The 19408-nt window shown below is 49.1% G+C and overlaps 1 protein-coding gene across 2 annotated transcripts in view; it reads right to left on the reverse strand.

Moving 5' to 3' along the window:
- STAG2 (STAG2 cohesin complex component) overlaps positions 1-19408 on the reverse strand; it is a 1316830-nt gene that overhangs the window by 350453 nt on the left and 946969 nt on the right. For both annotated transcript variants that reach the window (XM_086918500.1, XM_086918501.1), the window contains one exon: positions 15255-15429. In XM_086918500.1, the coding sequence (XP_086774626.1) occupies positions 15255-15429 (175 nt within the window). The remainder of the gene's footprint in view (positions 1-15254; positions 15430-19408) is intronic.

Consider the following 19408-nt stretch of genomic DNA (forward strand, 5'->3'; position numbering starts at 1 on the left):
CAGCTGGGGCAAGGTGGTGTAATCACCCTTTGCTTTAGATATAGTATACCTATATCTAACCCTAAAATGGACACATGTATTCTTATCAGTCACTCCTATGGCAGGCCTTAACAATCCTGAAGGCAGAGTGCTTGGAATCATGTGAGATGGTGCTCTGGCATGAGCTGAGCCCGTTTTCAGCTTGCGGAACCAAGTCCTAATAGCTGTTCCATGATAACGCATACCATTTACTCTTAAGTGCATTATAATCCTCGCGGTTATATGCCAACTCTGGTATCGCTTTATCAAAACATGTCGAGTAAGGTGTCATACGAATTGAAATACTAACCCCTCGCCAATTCTGGCGACGGGGTTAGCATCCCACCGTTCTAGAGGGACACGACATGTATGTAACTGTGAACCCCGGTTAAAGTTAACTCGAGCCTCAGCATCACAAAATGGATGCTGCCACCACAGACACAAGTCTGACCTCCTGCTGCTGGGAGTCCTTCCAGCGAGGAGAGCTTGGACAAAGGGTTTCCTGTCAGGGGCGGTGCTAGCACCATCCCAGACAGGGTTTTGTGTATCCTGGGTAGGCAGGGCTGAATAGGAAGGTGACTGCAAGTGGCACCCCGGTGCTCACTATGCATAGGCCGGCTAGAACCAGTTCCAGGGGCACACCAGCCCCTGAGCTGGGGAAAGTCCGGCATGGGAGAGGGGTGTAACCACCCCCCTTCCTGGTCCCACCCATGGGCAGGACCTAGTCCCGTACCAGCCCCTTTCTTTAGTATAAAGGTGGGAGCGGGACCCTTCCAGATTAGATCATCTTTGAATCCTGAAACTACTTTCTACGAAAGGAACTCAAGACTTCTTCCTAAGATTTCTCCCTTGTGACTAAGGAGTAGTCACCCTGCATCTGCGGGCACCAACTAAGTAACCTGCGGTTTGCTGCACGTCCTTTCTCCGGAACCAGACCGACCAGCACGACAAGACCCGGCTTCCCTGGCACCTCTGACCTCTACCTACATCATCAGCCCAGCTGAGATTCGTGGGTGTGACGAGACCTCGAGGGACCGGCCATCTTCAAAACTGCACTACGCTTATCCAGCACGACCGCCGAGGGATCCTCGAGTGAGTGCTTTGGGGTTTGAGAAGCCCTAACCCTGAGCAGCTCCAGCACCGAAGTCCAGCCCCCCAGCATCCACGAGTTCTGCGTGGGGCCCTTCTGCTCTTTGCTGCTCACCGCATTGTCCGGCCACTTGCCTGCTGGATTGTAGCCCTCTTGACGACGAACTACGACTCTTCCATCGCTGGTCTGGTTGTTCCAGACTGGCCCTTGCTCCCCTCCAACAGAGGAGCACCCCGGACCCTCCTGGTCCACTCCAGACGCCATTTTGAGTCCACCGCGTAGGCTTGCATTTGCCAAGAGTTGTTGCCCCAATCCTGGGTCCAGCATCGCCGACAGCAGATACCTTCGTGGGACAGCTCGCACCGCCATCCTGGTCGCCGACAACGCCTCCTGGTCCGAGAGACTGCAGAGCCCAGCGTTGCCCACTCACCTGGTCGAGGTGACTTCATCCGGTGCCATCCTGGTGCCCATCTAATCACTGGCTAGTGATTCAGAACTTGGTCCCCTCTGCTTACAGGTACTCTCTTCAGCTGATCCAGTCCTTGGAAGGCCCAGAACATCTTCACTGGTCGCCTGCCAGCAACTTCCACTTCAAGCTCCTGGTTCGTCAACGAAGAAACCCGACGACACTTGAACCCTATGCAGCCGCAGCCCCTGGGCTAGGTAAACCGAGTACCACGGTGCTCCAGCGTAGACCAACTCTCTAAGTGTCTAGATCCACTTTCGTTTTTGACCTACCTAGTCGGGTTCGCCCGAGAACACTAACTTTGTAATTTCTAGCAACCATAGACTTTGTCCCGCATTACGCGTGAGAGTTCCCACTCTGCACACGACGTCCCTAGGTCTCCTGCTTCTAATCCAAGGGTTTAGCATCGTAGGCCTAGCGTTTCTAAAGTCTTTGAGAGTAGTACTTACCTGTTAGTTATTTCGCATTCCAGTAGTGTATGGTTTTCCGTGCCCCTCGGGCATTTGTGTAAATTGCGCGACTTTCAGTATTTCTTTAAGAGCTTTGTATTGTGCTTAACACCCTGTCCTCATAAAGAGTCCAGGGTTGTTGTGTTATAATAATTATCCTTTTATTTTCATAACAACTTGTGTGGTGTCCTTTCACTTGGTGTTCAAGGGGTATATGTGATGGTATAACAGCTGGCTTAACACGCCCTCTAGAGTTTAGCCTAAAGACTGCTCTTGTCCATGCTACTAGGATAGCTGGTCTATAAGGTTGACTTACAACCAATCATCAATAAGGGTTGTTTGGACTGATACATAGTGATCACTAGAATAGTGAGCACTGCATATCAGGCCAACTTCTCACAGTGACGACTTCCGGAGCGTTCGTGACGGCTCCGCGACCGCTCCCTCGACCGCTCCCTTGACCTCTGGCCGGACCGGGACCTCTCTCGACGCGGGGCCGACACCCACAGCTCGAGCAGCTTGCGGGACCGCTCCCGCCTAGCCTTACTCGTCAAGGCCCGGCAATCGACACAGGCGTCCAAGTCGTGGTGGGGGCCCAGGCACCGGAGGCAGAGTCGGTGATGGTCCGTGACCGACATCGTGCGGTCGCAGTCATCACAGTTCTTAAAACCGGGCATCCTACTGGCACCGAAGAAGAGTCAAAAGGATCAAAAGATCAAAACTTTGGTCAAAGACCGGAGTACTGCACTTCTCGGATCTGCGCTAACTGGCGCGGAAAAAAGAAGAACTGACGTCAGCGCGCGTAGGCGGCGTCTATATACTCCAGTGATGTCATCACGGCGCACGACGCCAACGACGGATGCGGAGCCGCAGGAGACGCCTGCAGACGACGCCTACCGACGCACAGGGGTACTGCTACGCAAAAGTTTCCGGATCCAGACTGACGCCTGGGGTTATTCTAAGGTAAGGAATCTAATACTAACCTGTTTCTTTCAGATCTAGTATTTAGGGGCCCCCCTAAACCTTGCTTCCTCAGACAAGAACCTACAAGAGGCGAAGAAGAAGGACCGAACAGCTGTGCCGAAGCTAACAAGGAGGACGCCCACTGATTTGGCCCCCAGCCCTGCCGGCCTGTCCCCACCTCGAACCTGCTCCAGCGAAGTCCCGATGTGTCCTGCAGCCAGCAACCTCAAGAAACCCTGAAGACTTGCCTGCCTTCAATCCCTAAGACTCTGTATCCCTTGAACACCGGAATTGTTCAAACAACAGACTCCAGCTCCGCTAGTCTGCACCACTTTGCAACCGTCACACATGGCCTGAGTTGGAGTGGCCCAACACCATGTTGAGGTCTCCCCGGTGTTCCTGACCCAAGATCCGGTGATCCCTGACCCGCCTAAAGCAGACGCATGCAGCCTCAAAATGGAAGGTCCCTCACAACCGTGACCAGGAGCTGGTAAGAAGACCCAACCCTAAAAGACACCCCTGCACCAGACGCCCCACAGCCTTGGGTGGCACAACCAACGGTGCCTAACCAACCCACAGCATCCCAACTTACCTCTCCAAGTGGTGATCGCACCCAGAAGACCTTCGTCCCAGAGCCTTTAGTGTGTTTGCAAAACAGACTCCCCAATGAAAAGCTAAAGGGTGCCCGACTCCAAAACAGCACTCTGCACCCGGCCGCCACAGTGCCGCTGAGGGTGTACATTTGGGGCTGGCTTGAACCCCCATGTGTCATGAGCTTAAGTCCAGGAGCTTTGCTCCCACAACACAGTACTAGCTCGTAAGCATCCACCAACCGGAGGCCCCCTATACCCAATTGGATAACATTGGGCCTCAGTACTATGCACCTGGCCACCCTAGTGCCTCTGAGGGTGTAACAAGAGTGCATCCTTGACCCTGGGGGACCCCTGAGTCTACCCTCCAGAATACCAACTCCCACAACCGAATACTTATCTTTGAACCGATAACCCTATTTTCCTCCATAGCATAACATGGAGTGTTTTTCTGTGAAGAGTGTGGAGTTGGAAAATCTATGAAACCCTTAAAAAAAAACTGAACAACAAGCATTTGCAATGCAATAGGTCTCACATTTGTTAAAAGTTAGAGTTGTTGGCATTGAAAATGACGTGTTTTAATTTTTTCTCTTTTTTTGCAGTTTGGTAATTATATTTGCATACTGCTATTGCCATTGGTATAAAAAATGAAAGTAAAAAACAATATAAAAGGGAAGGAGAAACACCAGGGTTTCTATGGGTTAAGAAACACTATAGGTGCCAGGGGAGGGTAAAGACCATCCTGTGAAAGAAGTTGGCATGCCACGGGTGGCACCTGACCAGGGGTACGAGAAGCCCCACTGGCTGGAGCCGGTGAAAAAGGCACAAGTCCCTCGGATGGTAGGGGTGAGAAGGTACTCACTGAGGGTGGGGGGGAGATAGGGTGGTGTGGAGGCTACAAGTCTCACGTGTAAGGAGGGTCATCAGACCAGTAGTGGTGAGAAGGGGGGCAAGCAAGAAAGAGTTGGTTAAAAAATATTAAAATCTTTTCCTGTTGATACAATGAACACGGGTGGGGGAGGGGATGTAATAAGCAGCTCATCACTGTGCCGTGTGCACCAGCCAGCCCTGTCACCAAACCCACAAGCACAGAACGAATATGCTACTTACCAGTATGCATCTGTTCTTGGCATGTAGGGCTGCTGACATTCATATCTGTGCATAGATCGCCGCCTAGGGTTGGGTCCGGATGATCGCACATTGTTGTCCTGGAAGAGTCTTCGAAGTATCACGAGATAGGTGGCTCCTCCCCTGGACTACAGTGCGCATGGGCATCAACTCCACCCTCAGATTGTTTTTAGCCATTGTGGCCAAGATGGAGTGAAACTAAGTGAATGATGACCATGCTAGAAGTATGTGTGAATGCTGCAGCCGCTACAGGCGCCGGGGAGGAGGGCGGGCGATATGAATGTCAGCAGCCCTACATGCCCAGAACAGATGCATACTGGTAAGTAGCATATTCGGTTTGAGGCATGTGGGCTGCTGAATTCATATCTGTGCATAGAATACATAGCAGTCCCTCCATTAACGGCGGCCGCCCGTGCCACCTGCAGCAGTTTGGAAAAGTGTTTTTAGAACAGCCTGCCCTACAGCTGCCTGCCGTTTGAAGTGCACATCAACACAGTAATGTTTTGTAAATGTGTGTGCGGTAGACCATGTGGCTGCTCTACATATGTCTTCCAAAGGAATATTTCCAAGGAAAGCCATGGAGGCCCCCAACTTTCGGGTGGAGTATGCCCGTGGTGGAATGGTGAGAGTGCGCTTGGCTTTCAGATAGCAGATCTGAATACATTTAACGATCCACCTGGCTATACCAGCCTTGGAAATGGGGTTACCTTTGTGTTGTGGCGCAAAGGCAACAAAGAGTTGTTTAGTCTTCCTAAAATCCTTGGTCCTATCAATGTAATACATTAGGGCCCTTTTGACGTCAAGTGTGTGGAGCATTCTCTCCGCCAGTGACTCTGGATTTTGGAAGAACACAGGTAAGTTCTATAGTCGGGTTGATATGGAACGGAGACACTACCTTAGGAAGGAATTTAGGGTTAGTGCGAAGCACCACCCTGTTAGAATGAATTTGAATAAATGGCTCTTGGATAGTTAGTGCCTGGAGTACACTAACTCGTCGTAGCGACGTAATCGCTATAAGGAAAGCCACTTTCCACGTCAAGAATTGAATCTCGCAGGAATGCAGTAGTTCAAAAGGGGGACCCATCAGCCTGGTGAGGACCACATTGAGGTTCCACTCCGGAGCTGGTGGCGTCCGCGAAGGAATGACTCGTTTGAGTCCTTCCAGAAAGGCTTTCATGGCCGGCACCCTGAAAAGTGAGAGTTGCTGTCTATTTTGGAGATAAGCAGCCATTGCGGATAAATGTATGCGAATGGAAGCATAGGCCAGATTACATTTGTACAGATGTGATAGATAACAAATGATGTTTTGAATAGAGGCATCTAGCGGGTTAATGTCGTGGCCAGCACAATAAAGGACAAACCGCTTCCATTTTGCCGCATAGCATGCTCTGGTGGTGGGCTTCCTTGCCTCCCTGATTATATCCATATTGTCAGGAGGTAAGTTGAGGTAGCCAAACTCTAAGACCTCAGGAGCCAGATCGCCAGGTTGAGCTGTTGCGGATCTGGATGCTGAATGTCGCCATGGCTCTGCGTCAAAAGCCTGGGTGTGAGGCGCAGCCTTTGATGCGGTACCACGGACAGTTCCAGAAACGTGGTGTATCATGGTTGGCGAGCCCACGTAGAAGCAACCAGGACGAGAGTCATCGAGTGCTGCTTCAGCTTGCGCGCCACCAGCGGTATTAGAGGTGCTGGGGGAAAAGCGTACGCAAATTTGCCTGACCAGTTCATCCATATCGCATTGCCCTGCGACTGTAGGTGTGGGAACCTGGCGGCAAAGCTTGGGCATTTTGCGTTTTCCTTTGTGGCGAACAGGTCTATCTTTGGATGACCCCACCTTTGGAAGTACGGGTGGAGTACCGATGGATGTATCTCCCACTCGTGCATCTGGTTGCTGTACCTGCTGAGCAGGTCCGCCATCGGATTGTCTTTGCCTGGGAGGTGTTCTGCCATGAGGAAGATGTTCTTTTGAATGGCCCACTTCCACATGCTCTGAGCCAGATGAGACAGCTGTGGAGAGTGTGTTCCTCCCTGCTTCTGAATGTAATACATGGCCGTCATGTTGTCCGTCCGGATCAACACGACCTTGTTGCACAGATGTACTTTGAAGGCTTTTAGTGACATGAAGATCGCCATCAGTTCCAGAACATTGATGTGCATATTCCTTTGCTGTGGTGTCCATAGTCCCTGCACAGTGTAATGGAGTACATGAGCTCCCCATCCCTGGAGAGAAGCATCCGTCGTCAGGACGATCTGTGGCACAGGCTCTTGGAACGGTCGTCCCTTGCAAAGGTTTTGTGGATTCCACCAATGCAGAGAGTTGTATGCCCGACCGCTCACCAACACTAGGTCTTTCAACTGCCCGTGAGCCTGAGTCCACTGACGTGCTAAGCACTCCTGAAGCGGACGCATATGTAGTCTCGCGTGCGGGACTATGGAGATGCAGGAGGCCATCATGCCTATCAACTGCATGAACACTCTCGCTGGAAGCGAGTGTTGAGGTCTGAATGTTTGTATCAGCGATTGAATGCTGTTGACCCCCACAGAATTTGGCTGTGCTGTGGCTGCCAGAGTGTTTATTGTCGCACCCAGATACTGCCGTATGTGGGCGGGTTGCAGGTGGGACTTCGGGTAATTCAGTGAGAATCCCAGATTGTGAAGAAGGTGAATGGTGTGAGACATGTGGGCAGCACACTGCTGGGCTGACTTTGCCTGGATGAGCCAGTCATCCAGATAAGGGTAGACGTGAATGTTTTGTCTCCTTAAGCGTGCTGCCACCGTCGCCAGGCACTTCGTATACACCCTGGGTGCCGTGGTGACCCCAAAAGGCAAAATCTTGAACTGGTAATGTTGGTTTTGGATGGTGAACCGGAGGTATTTTTTGTGTGATGGGTGCAGCGGAATGTGAAAATACGCATCTTTTATATCTAAAGTTGCGAGAAAATCCCCCTGACTGAGCAACGGGAGTACTTGCTGCAGGGTCAGCATGTGAAAGTGCTCCGATAGAATGTACTGATTGAGGGGTCTGAGGTCCAGTATGGGTCTGAGGAACCAGTCCTTTTTTGGTATCAAGAAGTACAGTGAGTAAACTCCTGTGCCCCTTTCTTCCACAGGCACGAGCTCGATTGCCCCTTTTTGCAGCATGACGAGGACCTCCTGCTGCAATAAGTGCAAATGCTCGGCGGACATAGGACGGTGTCTTGGGGGTATGTTGGGTGGAGTGGATGTTAACTCCAGACAATAACCGTAATGTATAAGCTGTGTGACCCACCTGTCTGTGGTGATGGATTTCCAGACTGGCAGGAACTGTTGAAGTCTACCCCGACCGGTGTTGCGTGGTCGGGGGCAGTGACAAAGCGTCACTGTTTGTTAGTGGCAGAGGATCTGGAGTTGTTGTTTCCACAACCCCTGCCTTTGGCGCTGTTCCCACGATATCCATCTCGACTTTGTTTGGTGTATGTTGTCTGCGTGTTGCCTTTATAGTACTGCGTGGTTTGGGAGAGCTGGCCTCTGGAAACACCTCTAGTGCTTGAGCGACGAAAAGAACCACCCCTGAATTGCTGGGACTGCAGGGACCCCAAGGACTTAGCAGTTTCGGTGTCCTTTTTGATCTTTTTTGCAAGGTGGTGTCCACCTCTGGGCCAAACCGATGATCAGGATTGACTCTCTGATTAAGAATGGTGGTCTGTATCTCTGGCTTGAATCCCGAGATTCTGAGCCAGGCATGTCGTTTCAGCATGACACTAGTGTTGACAGCTCTGGCCGCGGTGTCAGCCGCGTCCAGTGCACATTTAATAGAAGCATTGGCTATCAGCTTCCCCTCTTGGATGAGCATCTCAGCTGCCTCTTTGTATTCGTCTGGCAGGTGCTGCAACAGGGTCTCCAGTGTGTCATAGTGTGCCCTGTCATACCTCGCTAGAAGTGCTTGTGTATTTGAAATGCGCCAGATATTGGCCGCTTGAGCTGCCACCCTTTTCCCTGATGCCTCAAACACCTTAGATTCCTTATCTGGGGGAGGAGCATCACCCGTTGTTAGAGAATTAGCCCTCTTCCGGGCATTTGAGACAACAAGAGAGTCCAAAGGCAACTGTCCCTTGATGTAAGTAGGGTCAGTAGGTGCTGGTTTATACTTCTTCTCAATTCTAGGGTTTATCACCCTGGCTCTGGTAGGCTCTTTAAAGATCTCCGAGCATGTTTTAAGACACCCTTCAACATAGGCAGAGTCTTGACAGTTCTCTCTGAGACGGAAAAGGTGTCAAAAAGAAAGTCCACTTAAATGGGGTCAGCATGGAGCTGGACGTCATGATTTTTAGCCGCCCTTTCAATGAGGGCATTAAACGCCGCTGAATCCTCTGTAGGCGACGTTTTTACAGCATAGAGCTGAGTGTCTGGGGTAGAATGAGGATCACCTGGGTCAGCACCAGCTGCCCAGAGTTCATTGGTATCCTCTGGGTCGGTGTAGACAGGATAGCTGTAATCATCATCATCACCTTCCCCAGCGTCCACGTCAGAGTAAGTGGGTGAGACATCATGGCCATGTGGAGAAAGTGGTTCCACAAGAACAGGAGTTGAAGTGGAATCCTTTTTCTTTAAAGGAATTTTATAGGACTCCATTGGCTGTTCCGGGGCAATTTTCCGTTTATGAAGGGAAAGTCTGCCTGTCTCGGCATCGATAAAATGTTCTTGCTGTTCTTCCAGCGAAGATTGTCGTTGCTTTAAGGTCGGGACCACTGTCGTCGACTTCGGCACCGAGGGCACCTTCTCGGGCACGCTGGCGACCATCCTAGAGGTGAAAGCCTTTGGCGCCACTTTCGGCGGCAACGTGAAGTGAATGGGCGTCAACGCTTTTTGAGGTTTATCGACCGGCTTCGAAGGTGGAGGATCTTTTGGGCCGACAGTTGAGGCCTTCTCCTTGATGCGCTTTAGGGAGTCTGCCACCTGCTTGGAGAAAGCGACGGACGGCCGCGCCGAGTCGACGGGATCCTTTGAGGCACCACTGGACGTGGACTCGTGTGTTGTGCCGCTTTTGGCCTTGTCTTGTTGACGCGGAGTCTCGAGAACCTTCGGATCACCGAGTCCCTTGTTGGTGTCGACAGTCTTCGGCGCCGATTTACTCGGTTCGACCACCTTGACCTTTGTCTTCGGCGTGGCAGACTTCGTCTCGACGCCCTTGACCTGTGTCTTCGGATCGACAACACCCTTCTGCTTCGTCGGTGCCGACGGCTCCGAGGCCTTCGATCCGACCAAAGTAATGTGCACCTTCGGTTTCGAGGGGGGCACCAGTGCTTTCACTTATGTCGAGACCGTTGTTTTCACATTCGGTTTCGTTTTTGCAGGGTGCGGCTCAATAGCAATGTCCGAGCCCGAAGGCCGGGTCGTGGAACCCATAGTAAGATCTTGGGTAAGGCCTAGTGGCGATCCCGCGACCGGAGCCTTTTGAAGCGTTTCGGCCCCAACGTCAGTCTGAGGTAGCTCTTCGCTCGAGCTATCTTCCATGGCCCCAAAGGCCCCATCGTCGCCTCCTACCTCGTCGACGACTTCTTCCGCATCGAACATTTCAGTGTCCGCGTCGTAGTTATAGTCGACCTCCGGCGCTGGATTCGACAGGTTTTCACTAACTTCCCGGTCAGCTCCTTCATCATCCCCGGCATCGAAGATGTCCACAGGCGCCGGTGCAGTCTGCTGGGCCTCCTGGCGCGCAGCGCGTCGATGTTTAAGCGTCTTCTTGGATCGAAAACGGGAACAAGCCATGCAACTGGATTCATCATGATCCGCCGACAGACACTTGTTGCACACCTGGGGGACGTCGATGTGGGGATACTTGGAGTTGCACATGGGACATCTCTTGAACGGGCTCGGTTCCATGATGATCAGTTGATAGGGTCTGTGGCGTCGACTGGGCCCTCCGCGTCGAAAGCACGCGGTTCTCTGGAATCCAGCTCGGAACAGAGCTGGAAGAATCAGGCACCGAACGCAAGACTATACCGACGAAGAAAACTAAAGGCCTTTTGGCCTTAAGAAAGTTTATATCGATTCCGACTAGAGTGAACCAACATACATCCGAACCCAATGGCGGAAAAAAACAATCTGAGAATGGAGTCGATGCCCATGCGCACTGTAGTCCAGGGGAGGAGCCACCTATCTCGTGATACTTCGAAGACTCTTCCAGGACAACAATGTGCGATCATCCGGACCCAACACTAGGCGGCGATCTATGCACAGATATGAATTCAGCAGCCCACATGCCTCGAACCATTCTCACCCCTTCCCCGTCATATTACACGACTCCCAGGAGACCGATATTCCACATATAGGTTTATGAGACCCCCGTAGCAATTCACGAACCCCCCCCCCCATTGTAGCGCTTCCAGCTCCCCTCGCTAACGCTCTTAAAAAGCCAAGTTCTCCATACCTGTGCGGCGCGCGGGCCCCTCGGATCCAGGTGGAAGCTTGGTCCTGTATCACGAATCCGATTAGATCTCCCACTGCTGGCGAGGACAGCTTGTAAGGGCCGAAGTGCGGGGTCCTCGGAGCAAGCGATGGTGGGTCTTGTGCCTACAGGCGAGTGGTGGGTGGCTCCTATACAGGGCGAGTGGTGGGTCCTGTGCCTACAGGTGAGTGGTGAGTCCTGTGTCGACAGGCGAGTTGTGTGCCCAGTGCCTACAGGCGAGTGCTAGGTCCCGTGTCTACAGGCGAGGGGTGGGTCCTGTACCCCCATGTGAGTGGTGAGTCCTGTGTCTACAGCAGGCGCGGTGCGTCCATTGGGGCGTGGGGGCGTAGCCCCCCCCGCCCGCAGCTTCCTCGGCGTCTTTGAACTTAAGTAAACTCTCAGTTTACTTAAGTTTAAAGACTCCGAGGTTGAACTGACAATCATGTCAGTCAACATGACGCCGGACCGCCCGGTCCGCGTCATGTTGACTAACATGATTGTCAGACCAGTGGGGGGCAACAGGCATCAGCACAACAAAAGTGCGCAAGAGTAGGGACGGAGGGCACCGTGCCCACGCATGCGCACTTGTGTTTTGACCTGTTTTGACCTGTTTGCGCATGCCCATTAGGAGCCCTTTGGGCTCCTAATGGGCGTGCTACGGGCGAAGAATAGCCATGCCCTGGCGCTGCCAGGATTGGCTTAGAGGGGCTGTACCTTTGGTGGTGATCCTGCCTCCCGTCTGTGTGTGGAGGCGCTGCGCTCCCTCATCACACAAAATGTCCCACTGCGAGGAGGAGGGTTAAGGGTAAAGAAGGTTCATGTATAACCATAATTGTTTATTGCCTTAACATCAGAGCGCGGAAGGCTGTGTTTCTGTACTGGCAAGAACTATCTGCACCTGGGGTTTCACAGCTGGCGAGCTGTTCTCTGTGCGGTTTGATTGGCTGGTACCAGGGCTATTGTTTCAGTAATAAATCCACGAACTGAAGTGTCCACCTATACAATAAGTATCTTTTAGGCATTTGCAGGACATAAACCTGGCCTGATGTGCGGCGAATCGCTTTACATAATGAAAGCAGAGATATGCAAAGCGAGTAGTCTCAAATATAATGATACATTGGGGCAAGTAGGAAGGTGGGGGCACGGAATATTAGGGCCACTGTTTGGTTTTAAAGTGACCATAGCTTATTTTTATGACATGAAAAATACATTGATTCAGGATGGATAGATGGATGGATGAATCATGGATGCAGGATGGATGGATAAATGTCATTGATGCAGGATGGATGGATGGATGGATGAATGTGATTGATTCAGGATGGATAGATTGATGGATGAATCATGGATGCAGGATGGATGGATGAATGAATGTCATTGATGCAGGATGGATGGATGAATGTCATTGATGCAGGATGGATGGATGGATGAATTTCATTGATTCAGGATGGATAGATGGATGGATGAATCATGGATGCAGGATGGATGGATGAATGAATGCCATTGATGCAGGATGGATGGATGGATGAATCATGGATTCAGGATGGATGGATGAATGTCATTGATTCAGGATGGATAGATGGATAGATGGATGGATGAATCATGGATGCAGGATGGATGGATGAGGATGGATGCAGGATGGATGGATGAATGTAATTGAAGCAGGATGGATGAATGTCATGGATTCAGGATGGATGGATGTGGTGGAAGTGTAATTAGAAGGTATGCTCCGCTCGCTCGCTACATGCCACTCATCCTGAACTTTTACGCCCCACCACTTTCAAATGTCACCAGCCGCCCCTGGTCTACAGGCGAGTGGTGGGTCCTGTACCTACAGGCGAGTGGTGAGTCCTGTGTTTACAGGAGAGTGTCAGATGAATAGGGCCTTAAATGGCCTGCAATGGAGTGAGGGCCTTATTGTTCTATAAAGGGGAACGTGACTGGATCTGGTAGTAAACACAGCACTAACAAAGAAACCTGACATGCTCATGATAGGGCCACAGGGCTCAAGAGTCTGCGGCAATGCGGAGCTTGTAGCCTAGCAGAAATGTACGGTGACCTTCGTCAACTCTGCATATTGGTTGTAGATCAAGGGGTGAGCATGGCTTGGGTAAGGAGGGCAGGGTGTAACAGAAAGCTAGCACAGGTTTATATAAAGAAATATGTTTATAAAAGGCTAAGGGCTGTTTATCTTTGAATTATCGGTGAGACGAGTGAGGTTATGGTCCAGCTTCATTGTTCTGAAATGCCTTTAAAAGCTTGAACAGCAACTCCAGCCTGAACTGAAGAGCAAGGGCTGGCGCCCAACCGGGCTGGTTAAGGTGGTGTGTTACTTGTGATTGTGGCTCGTCCCTCAAATTCATCCTGACTCACTGAATTAGACCAGGGGCTATGAAGAGTGAGGACATGCCGGGTGAGCGGGACTGTGCAGTTCAGGCCTACAGAGAAGACAAGAAGTCACCTGGATGAACTGATGTCAATCTAGCAAAGCCACACTATCCAGTATAAACGGGTAGAGATATGCTTAAGTGTAAACTGAGCCGACTGCGTCAAGGCGCTGTGCTAGTAAAAGGTTATGGATTGAAGGTGTTGGAGGCTAAAGGCACCCAATGGTTGTCTGTTTGTGCTCCAAGCTCTTCATACCCGCTGCTAAGTAAAACACAAGGACTTGAAACATCATCTTCTTTGGAACCAAGATCCTCCAACATTCAACCCATACACCATAAGCTCTTCATACGGTCTTCCATTTAATCTAAGTTCCTCATGTGTTCTGTACAAGTGCCCAACACATCCTCGATGCTTCCCGCTTTAATCACAGGGCCTGTCCCTGTGCACTAAACTCTGCCAGATGAGCAAAAGGTGCCCTCATTGCACAATTTTGAGACGAGGGTCTTGTAGCTGGGTGAGAGAGGGGACTGTCAAATTGTTGTACGTCTAAGCCTGCACATCCTCAGCCTCTTCCAGGCTCAAAGAGCTAGATCTACAGGTGTGCCGCAGCAGCTTCAAAGATCCTGTGGAAACGTTTGGGGAGCAGTGCTTAATTCGAGCAGGTGGTTCCATGCGCTTCAAACTAAATTGTCAACACCAGGGCTTGCGAAAGTCTGCCACAAGGTGGCGCTGTCTAGTTAATTGAGAGACGACCACATCAACAGTTAATTTGAAATTCAATATACATTAAAAATGACTATGGCCTGCCACCTAAGCAATTCTTACAGCTTTGGGGACCTGCAATAGTCTGGAATGTTATGGTTAGTAGTAGTATTATTGGCAGCGCTGGGAAGGGCAATGTGAGGTGCAAGCTGCAGATGAGAGCCCTGACATTTATTTTTTACAAATGAAGCTCTAGCACACCCTTGAACTGGCAGATATGAATGCTCTTACACCCTACCCCCGCCCTGAGCAGGCAGGTGACACACTGCAGCTGGAATGCGCCAGGTGACGTCAGTGCGTGGACCGTTGGCAGGTGAGAGCTGGTACTTGGCACGGAAGGAAGCCGTCTGACAACGCCTCCAAATGTGCCTGAATGTGCTTGGCCGCCACTACAAGTGTGCTCGCTTCTCAGAGTGAAACAGGGAATCACAAATATGCAACCACCACATATACACTCACTCCATAGAAACTCTCGTCCTTTCTTCCGAGCAACCTCCGGCGGCAGATCGTTCTCCCACCTCGCTGCAAAGACCTGGAACAACCTCCCCATCCATCTGCGGCAGACCCAAGACCTGTTGACCTTCAGAAAACTCCTCAAGACCTGGCTTTTCGAGCAGTAGCAGCATTCCCCTACCCAGCGCCTTGAGACCCTCACGGGTGAGAAGTGCGCTTTACAAATGATATGATTGATTAATTGGAGTAAATAAAAGGAAAAAAAGCTGTCCGAAACCACTAGAGGGGCATAGAATCCTTGTAGGAAACCCTAATGGCACAGGAATATAACAAGGACTAGAACACTTCAATGGACTGAGTTTCTCTTTTTTCTGGACACCATTAGCACTGCTATGCGTTTAAAAGTTTTTTTACGCCATTTAAACGTGTCAAGCTTTTCTAGTCTGATGTTCAGATAAGGCATATTTCCATGCCAAGGAGCCTTTGAGAACAAGTGGCCATGTGGAAATTACACACATCTTACCTGTACTGTTGTTATCATCATCTTGATCTATAAAAACGTGATCCAGAATGAAGCTAAGAAGTTCAGATTGGAGTGTTGAATCAGGAGCATACACCAGAGGCTCTAACATGTCCCGTCCTCCTGCCATTATCTGATGACTAAAGATCATTAGAACATCACAAAGAATAGTGAACGCCTGCAAGACAAAAGCAAAATACAGACTTGAAAAACATATCAACCCACTTCCCAATTAAAAAGGTAACTAAATGTACTTGTCAACAAATAATTGTAGATTGCAAACTAAATTAAACACAGTTTACATAAATACCTATTTTGTTGACAGTTACTAAGTGATTATAGGGTGTGCATGAGGATTTTACAGTGGGCAAATGAAAGCAGTGCTGTCATCGGAACGATTTGTTATAAGACTGTCTTAACAAGAGCTCAGATGCATGTCTCTGAAGTTGAAGTTATGAGATCATTACCAGAAAATGTTTTTAAGCAAATGAAGATGGCTAGCTGAACCACATGTGGTGCACATCCACTTTCAGTACTTAAATAATGCTGATTATCACTCGAAAGGGTATCCAGATGCTGTGCTGTAGTGTTAGTCGAAGAGACAAGTCTTGAGTCCCTTGCTGAAGTGTGTCAGTAAGGGTGAAGTACGCAGGTGGAGGGGAAGGGTGTATCAGGACTTGGTTGCGAGGCGGGAGAAGAAGTGTCCACTGAAGTGGCAGTGGCAGATGTGTGGTATAGGTGCGAGGGTGAAGTTAGTGGAGCAAAGGATCCTCGGAGATAGGTAGAAATTCAGGCAGTGGTTCATGCAGGCGGCACCTTGGTCTAGGAGGGCCTTGTAGAAATGGATCAAAGACTTCGCTAAAAGTTCAACAGCCAACACACAGAACAAGCAGTCTAAGGTGAGCACTGAAGAATATAAGGTTAGATCGGCAGAAGACATGGAGATAGCTGACCTCAAGGAGCGGTGCATGTAGTCGCCAAAGCGAAAAGAAGGACATCAGTCTGAAAGGATGAAGCAGCCAAAGAGACCATGGGCGGCCCTTGAAAAGCTGGTCTCGCAAGTTTAGTCAGACCTGCCACAACCCGAAAACAAACGAGCAAGAAAAAGGGGTGGAAGAAATCATCGTTCCAGGACCATAAATGTAATGATATATATATGACCCAGCTGAGATTCAGCCTTTAGTCAAGGAGAGAGTACAGTGTCGAGCCATTGTTACGTACAGCCAACAACACAGTGAAATACGTAAGATCTTTTCACGGAACTGGAATTTGGTTCGGGGTGATCCGATAATAGGAGATCTGGTTAAGAACAAACCTGATATCACCTTTAGGAAATCTCCTTCGTTAGGCAATGCCATTGTCAGTAGCACCATGGACGTTCCCAAAAAATGGTGGGAACGTATCACTGGGTTTAAGAAATGCCAGAGCTGCAAGGCATGCAAACATGGCATAAACAAGACCCATTTTTCCAGTCCTTTCCATGACACTCCTGTGGCCATTAGACAGAAGTTGGGGTGCAAGACCGAATATGTTGTCTACGTATTAGTGTGTCCTTGTGGCCTACAGTATGTGGGGAGTACTCGTCTCCCGGCCCACAAGCGCATCCTCCAACATTTACGAGCGATCATTGGGAAAGATCAGGCATACCCCGTGGCTAGACACTTTGAGAAACATCATCAAAGTAATGCAGATCTTTTAAAGTACTATTTGGTTGATACTGTATTACCATTAAAGAGGGGAGGAGATAGAGATGGGAAACTTCGTCTCTTAGAAACACGCTACATCCTCGAACTAAATAGTAAACAGCCTGGGGGATTAAACCATAGTGAGGACCTTTACACATGTCTGGGATGATCTATGGTTTCTTTTAAGAATTATCTTGCAGGACACCGGCTGTCGTTTGAGCTAAATGAAATCATATGTAAATATGTATATAAGGCAGCCTATGAATATTTGTATTCCTATTTGAATAATAGATACAATTTTAATGCACTGTCACTTTATCAGAAATTGAATGACCCCCGAGGAAGCACATAGCAGAAAATGGATATGAACATGAATTTTAGGTGATACAATGGAGAATTGAGATTTGGTTCTGGTCCAATTGTGATATTGTTCTGACAATTAAATCAGTTTATAGTGCAACAGGATTAGATAGTAAAACATATGAATTGAAGGTTGCAATTTTATACTTAATGACCTGATCATGCTAAGGGTATTTATACCCACATAAAGGTCAACAAAGGGCTTGATTCAGTCTGTCTTTTGTGGCAAACTAGAATCGATGTAATACTTGTAAATAGGGTGTAAATATATGAAATTAGGATATGGATTTATACATATTTTTAAAGAAATAGAATTTTCTTTTCTTTGTTTTTTGTATTGAATATTCTTGTTGGGATATTTCCCTTTTATATATATGCATGCCTTCTTACCCTGTACAATATCCATGGAAAGCGATCAACAAAATGGACATATGTGATGAAATGCCATTTTTGTTTTGATGATGCAGTCTTGAACCAACAAATGATGCAGAGCACTATGCTCTAAATTTTGTTTTCTCCATTAATTGTGAATTGGTGTATATCCCTTTAAATTTTAAAAGTGGAAGTACTGCCCATTTGATTATCACACTATATATGTCACTTCCTCCTTCTTGACATGACATGTGATCAAGCCTCGGCTGAGGCGAAACGCGTCATGGCGACTGGTGGGCGTTTAAATGCACAATAAACTCACTGGAACGAGAATTACCGAGTTTGTGGCTTTTTTCGAATTCTCGTCGATCAGCGAAAGCGGATGCCAAGCTGGGCTTCGAGACTTGTGGAAATATATATATATATATATATATATATAGTGTTGTATTACATAGGATGTGTATAAAGTCTTGTTTATTTTTTGTTTTTTAACTAACATGCAACGCAGTTGCCAAAGAAAAGAGCAGCCGGTCTATCCTGTGCGGAATATCAACAGCATCTCGCTAGAGCAGAACAAAATGCACTGATAGGGGCATAAGACACTGTGGAGAGGAAACTATACCACACATCCCAAAACACTGCTAGAGTTGTCCGAAACATTGATTAACACTAAGAAAGCGAAAGGAATACTCCACGGAAGAAGGAAGCTGCAAGGCGAAAAGCCATGTGCACAATGTTTGTGTACAATAGACAAACTCCTCTAAGGGATACTAAAATACCATAACACCATCCAGGAATGCCTATGCGGCATACAGAAGATTTTCCAAGGGGAAGGGAAGGGAACAAGGCTGTAAGAAGCTGGCTTGGTATATGATGTACACTTATGTAAGTGGGCACCTTGTGTTATGTTTCATATAGGTAACCCAATATAGGCCCAGGTAACATAATACCCCTTCACCTACACCATCTCCCCTACATTTAACAGTAACGAGCCTTATAAGGATTGAACGCCTTTTATGGACTGAATCTTTTACCTAGTTTTAGGCCTGGGTGCAGAAGGAGGGTTTTTCCTGAACAATAAGTGTTCTATGACTTCATCTCTAGATAACACAGTTTGCATGAATATTCATAAGGCTACTTGGAAACCAGGCAGGGGCTTGTGAGAATGTGCCATTTTTCTTGCATGGTATGCCCCCACTTTTTGCTGAATTGCTGATGTGCTTTGACTGAGTGTGCCCTGGGCTCCTGCCAATCAGGTGCCCAAGTCCTGTGTTCCTTCCCTAAAACAGTATTGAAGCTAAAACCCAAATTGGCATCCCTGGCCACATGTCAGCCCCTGGAAAATGGTACCCTAGGTGCCCTGGGCATTGTGACCATGAAAGACCCCTAAGGGCTGCAGCACCTATTGTGCCACCCTTAGGGGCCCTGCACCCTGACATACACACAATGCCTTTGCAGGCTGAGTGTCCTTTGCAGGCTGAGTGTCCTGGTGCAGAACTAAACAAAGAGTTGACAGGGCATACATCCCTGTTTGACCTGCCCACAAACCCACTGCCCAGGAATACATCAGTCACCCCTCTAGCGGGGTGCCCTATGGCAGTGGTGTGGGCACAGGTGCATGAGCCCTGTGCCCCCTACAGTGCCCAGGGCCATTCCTGGGCACTGTAAATGCAGTGATGCCATTAGGAGTATATGGTGCTGGGAGGTTGTCATTACGAACTCCACAGCACCATAATGGCT

Source organism: Lissotriton vulgaris, chromosome 4_1 (assembly GCF_964263255.1).
Source record: "Lissotriton vulgaris chromosome 4_1, aLisVul1.2, whole genome shotgun sequence".
In the NCBI taxonomy this organism is placed as follows: domain Eukaryota; kingdom Metazoa; phylum Chordata; class Amphibia; order Caudata; family Salamandridae; genus Lissotriton; species Lissotriton vulgaris.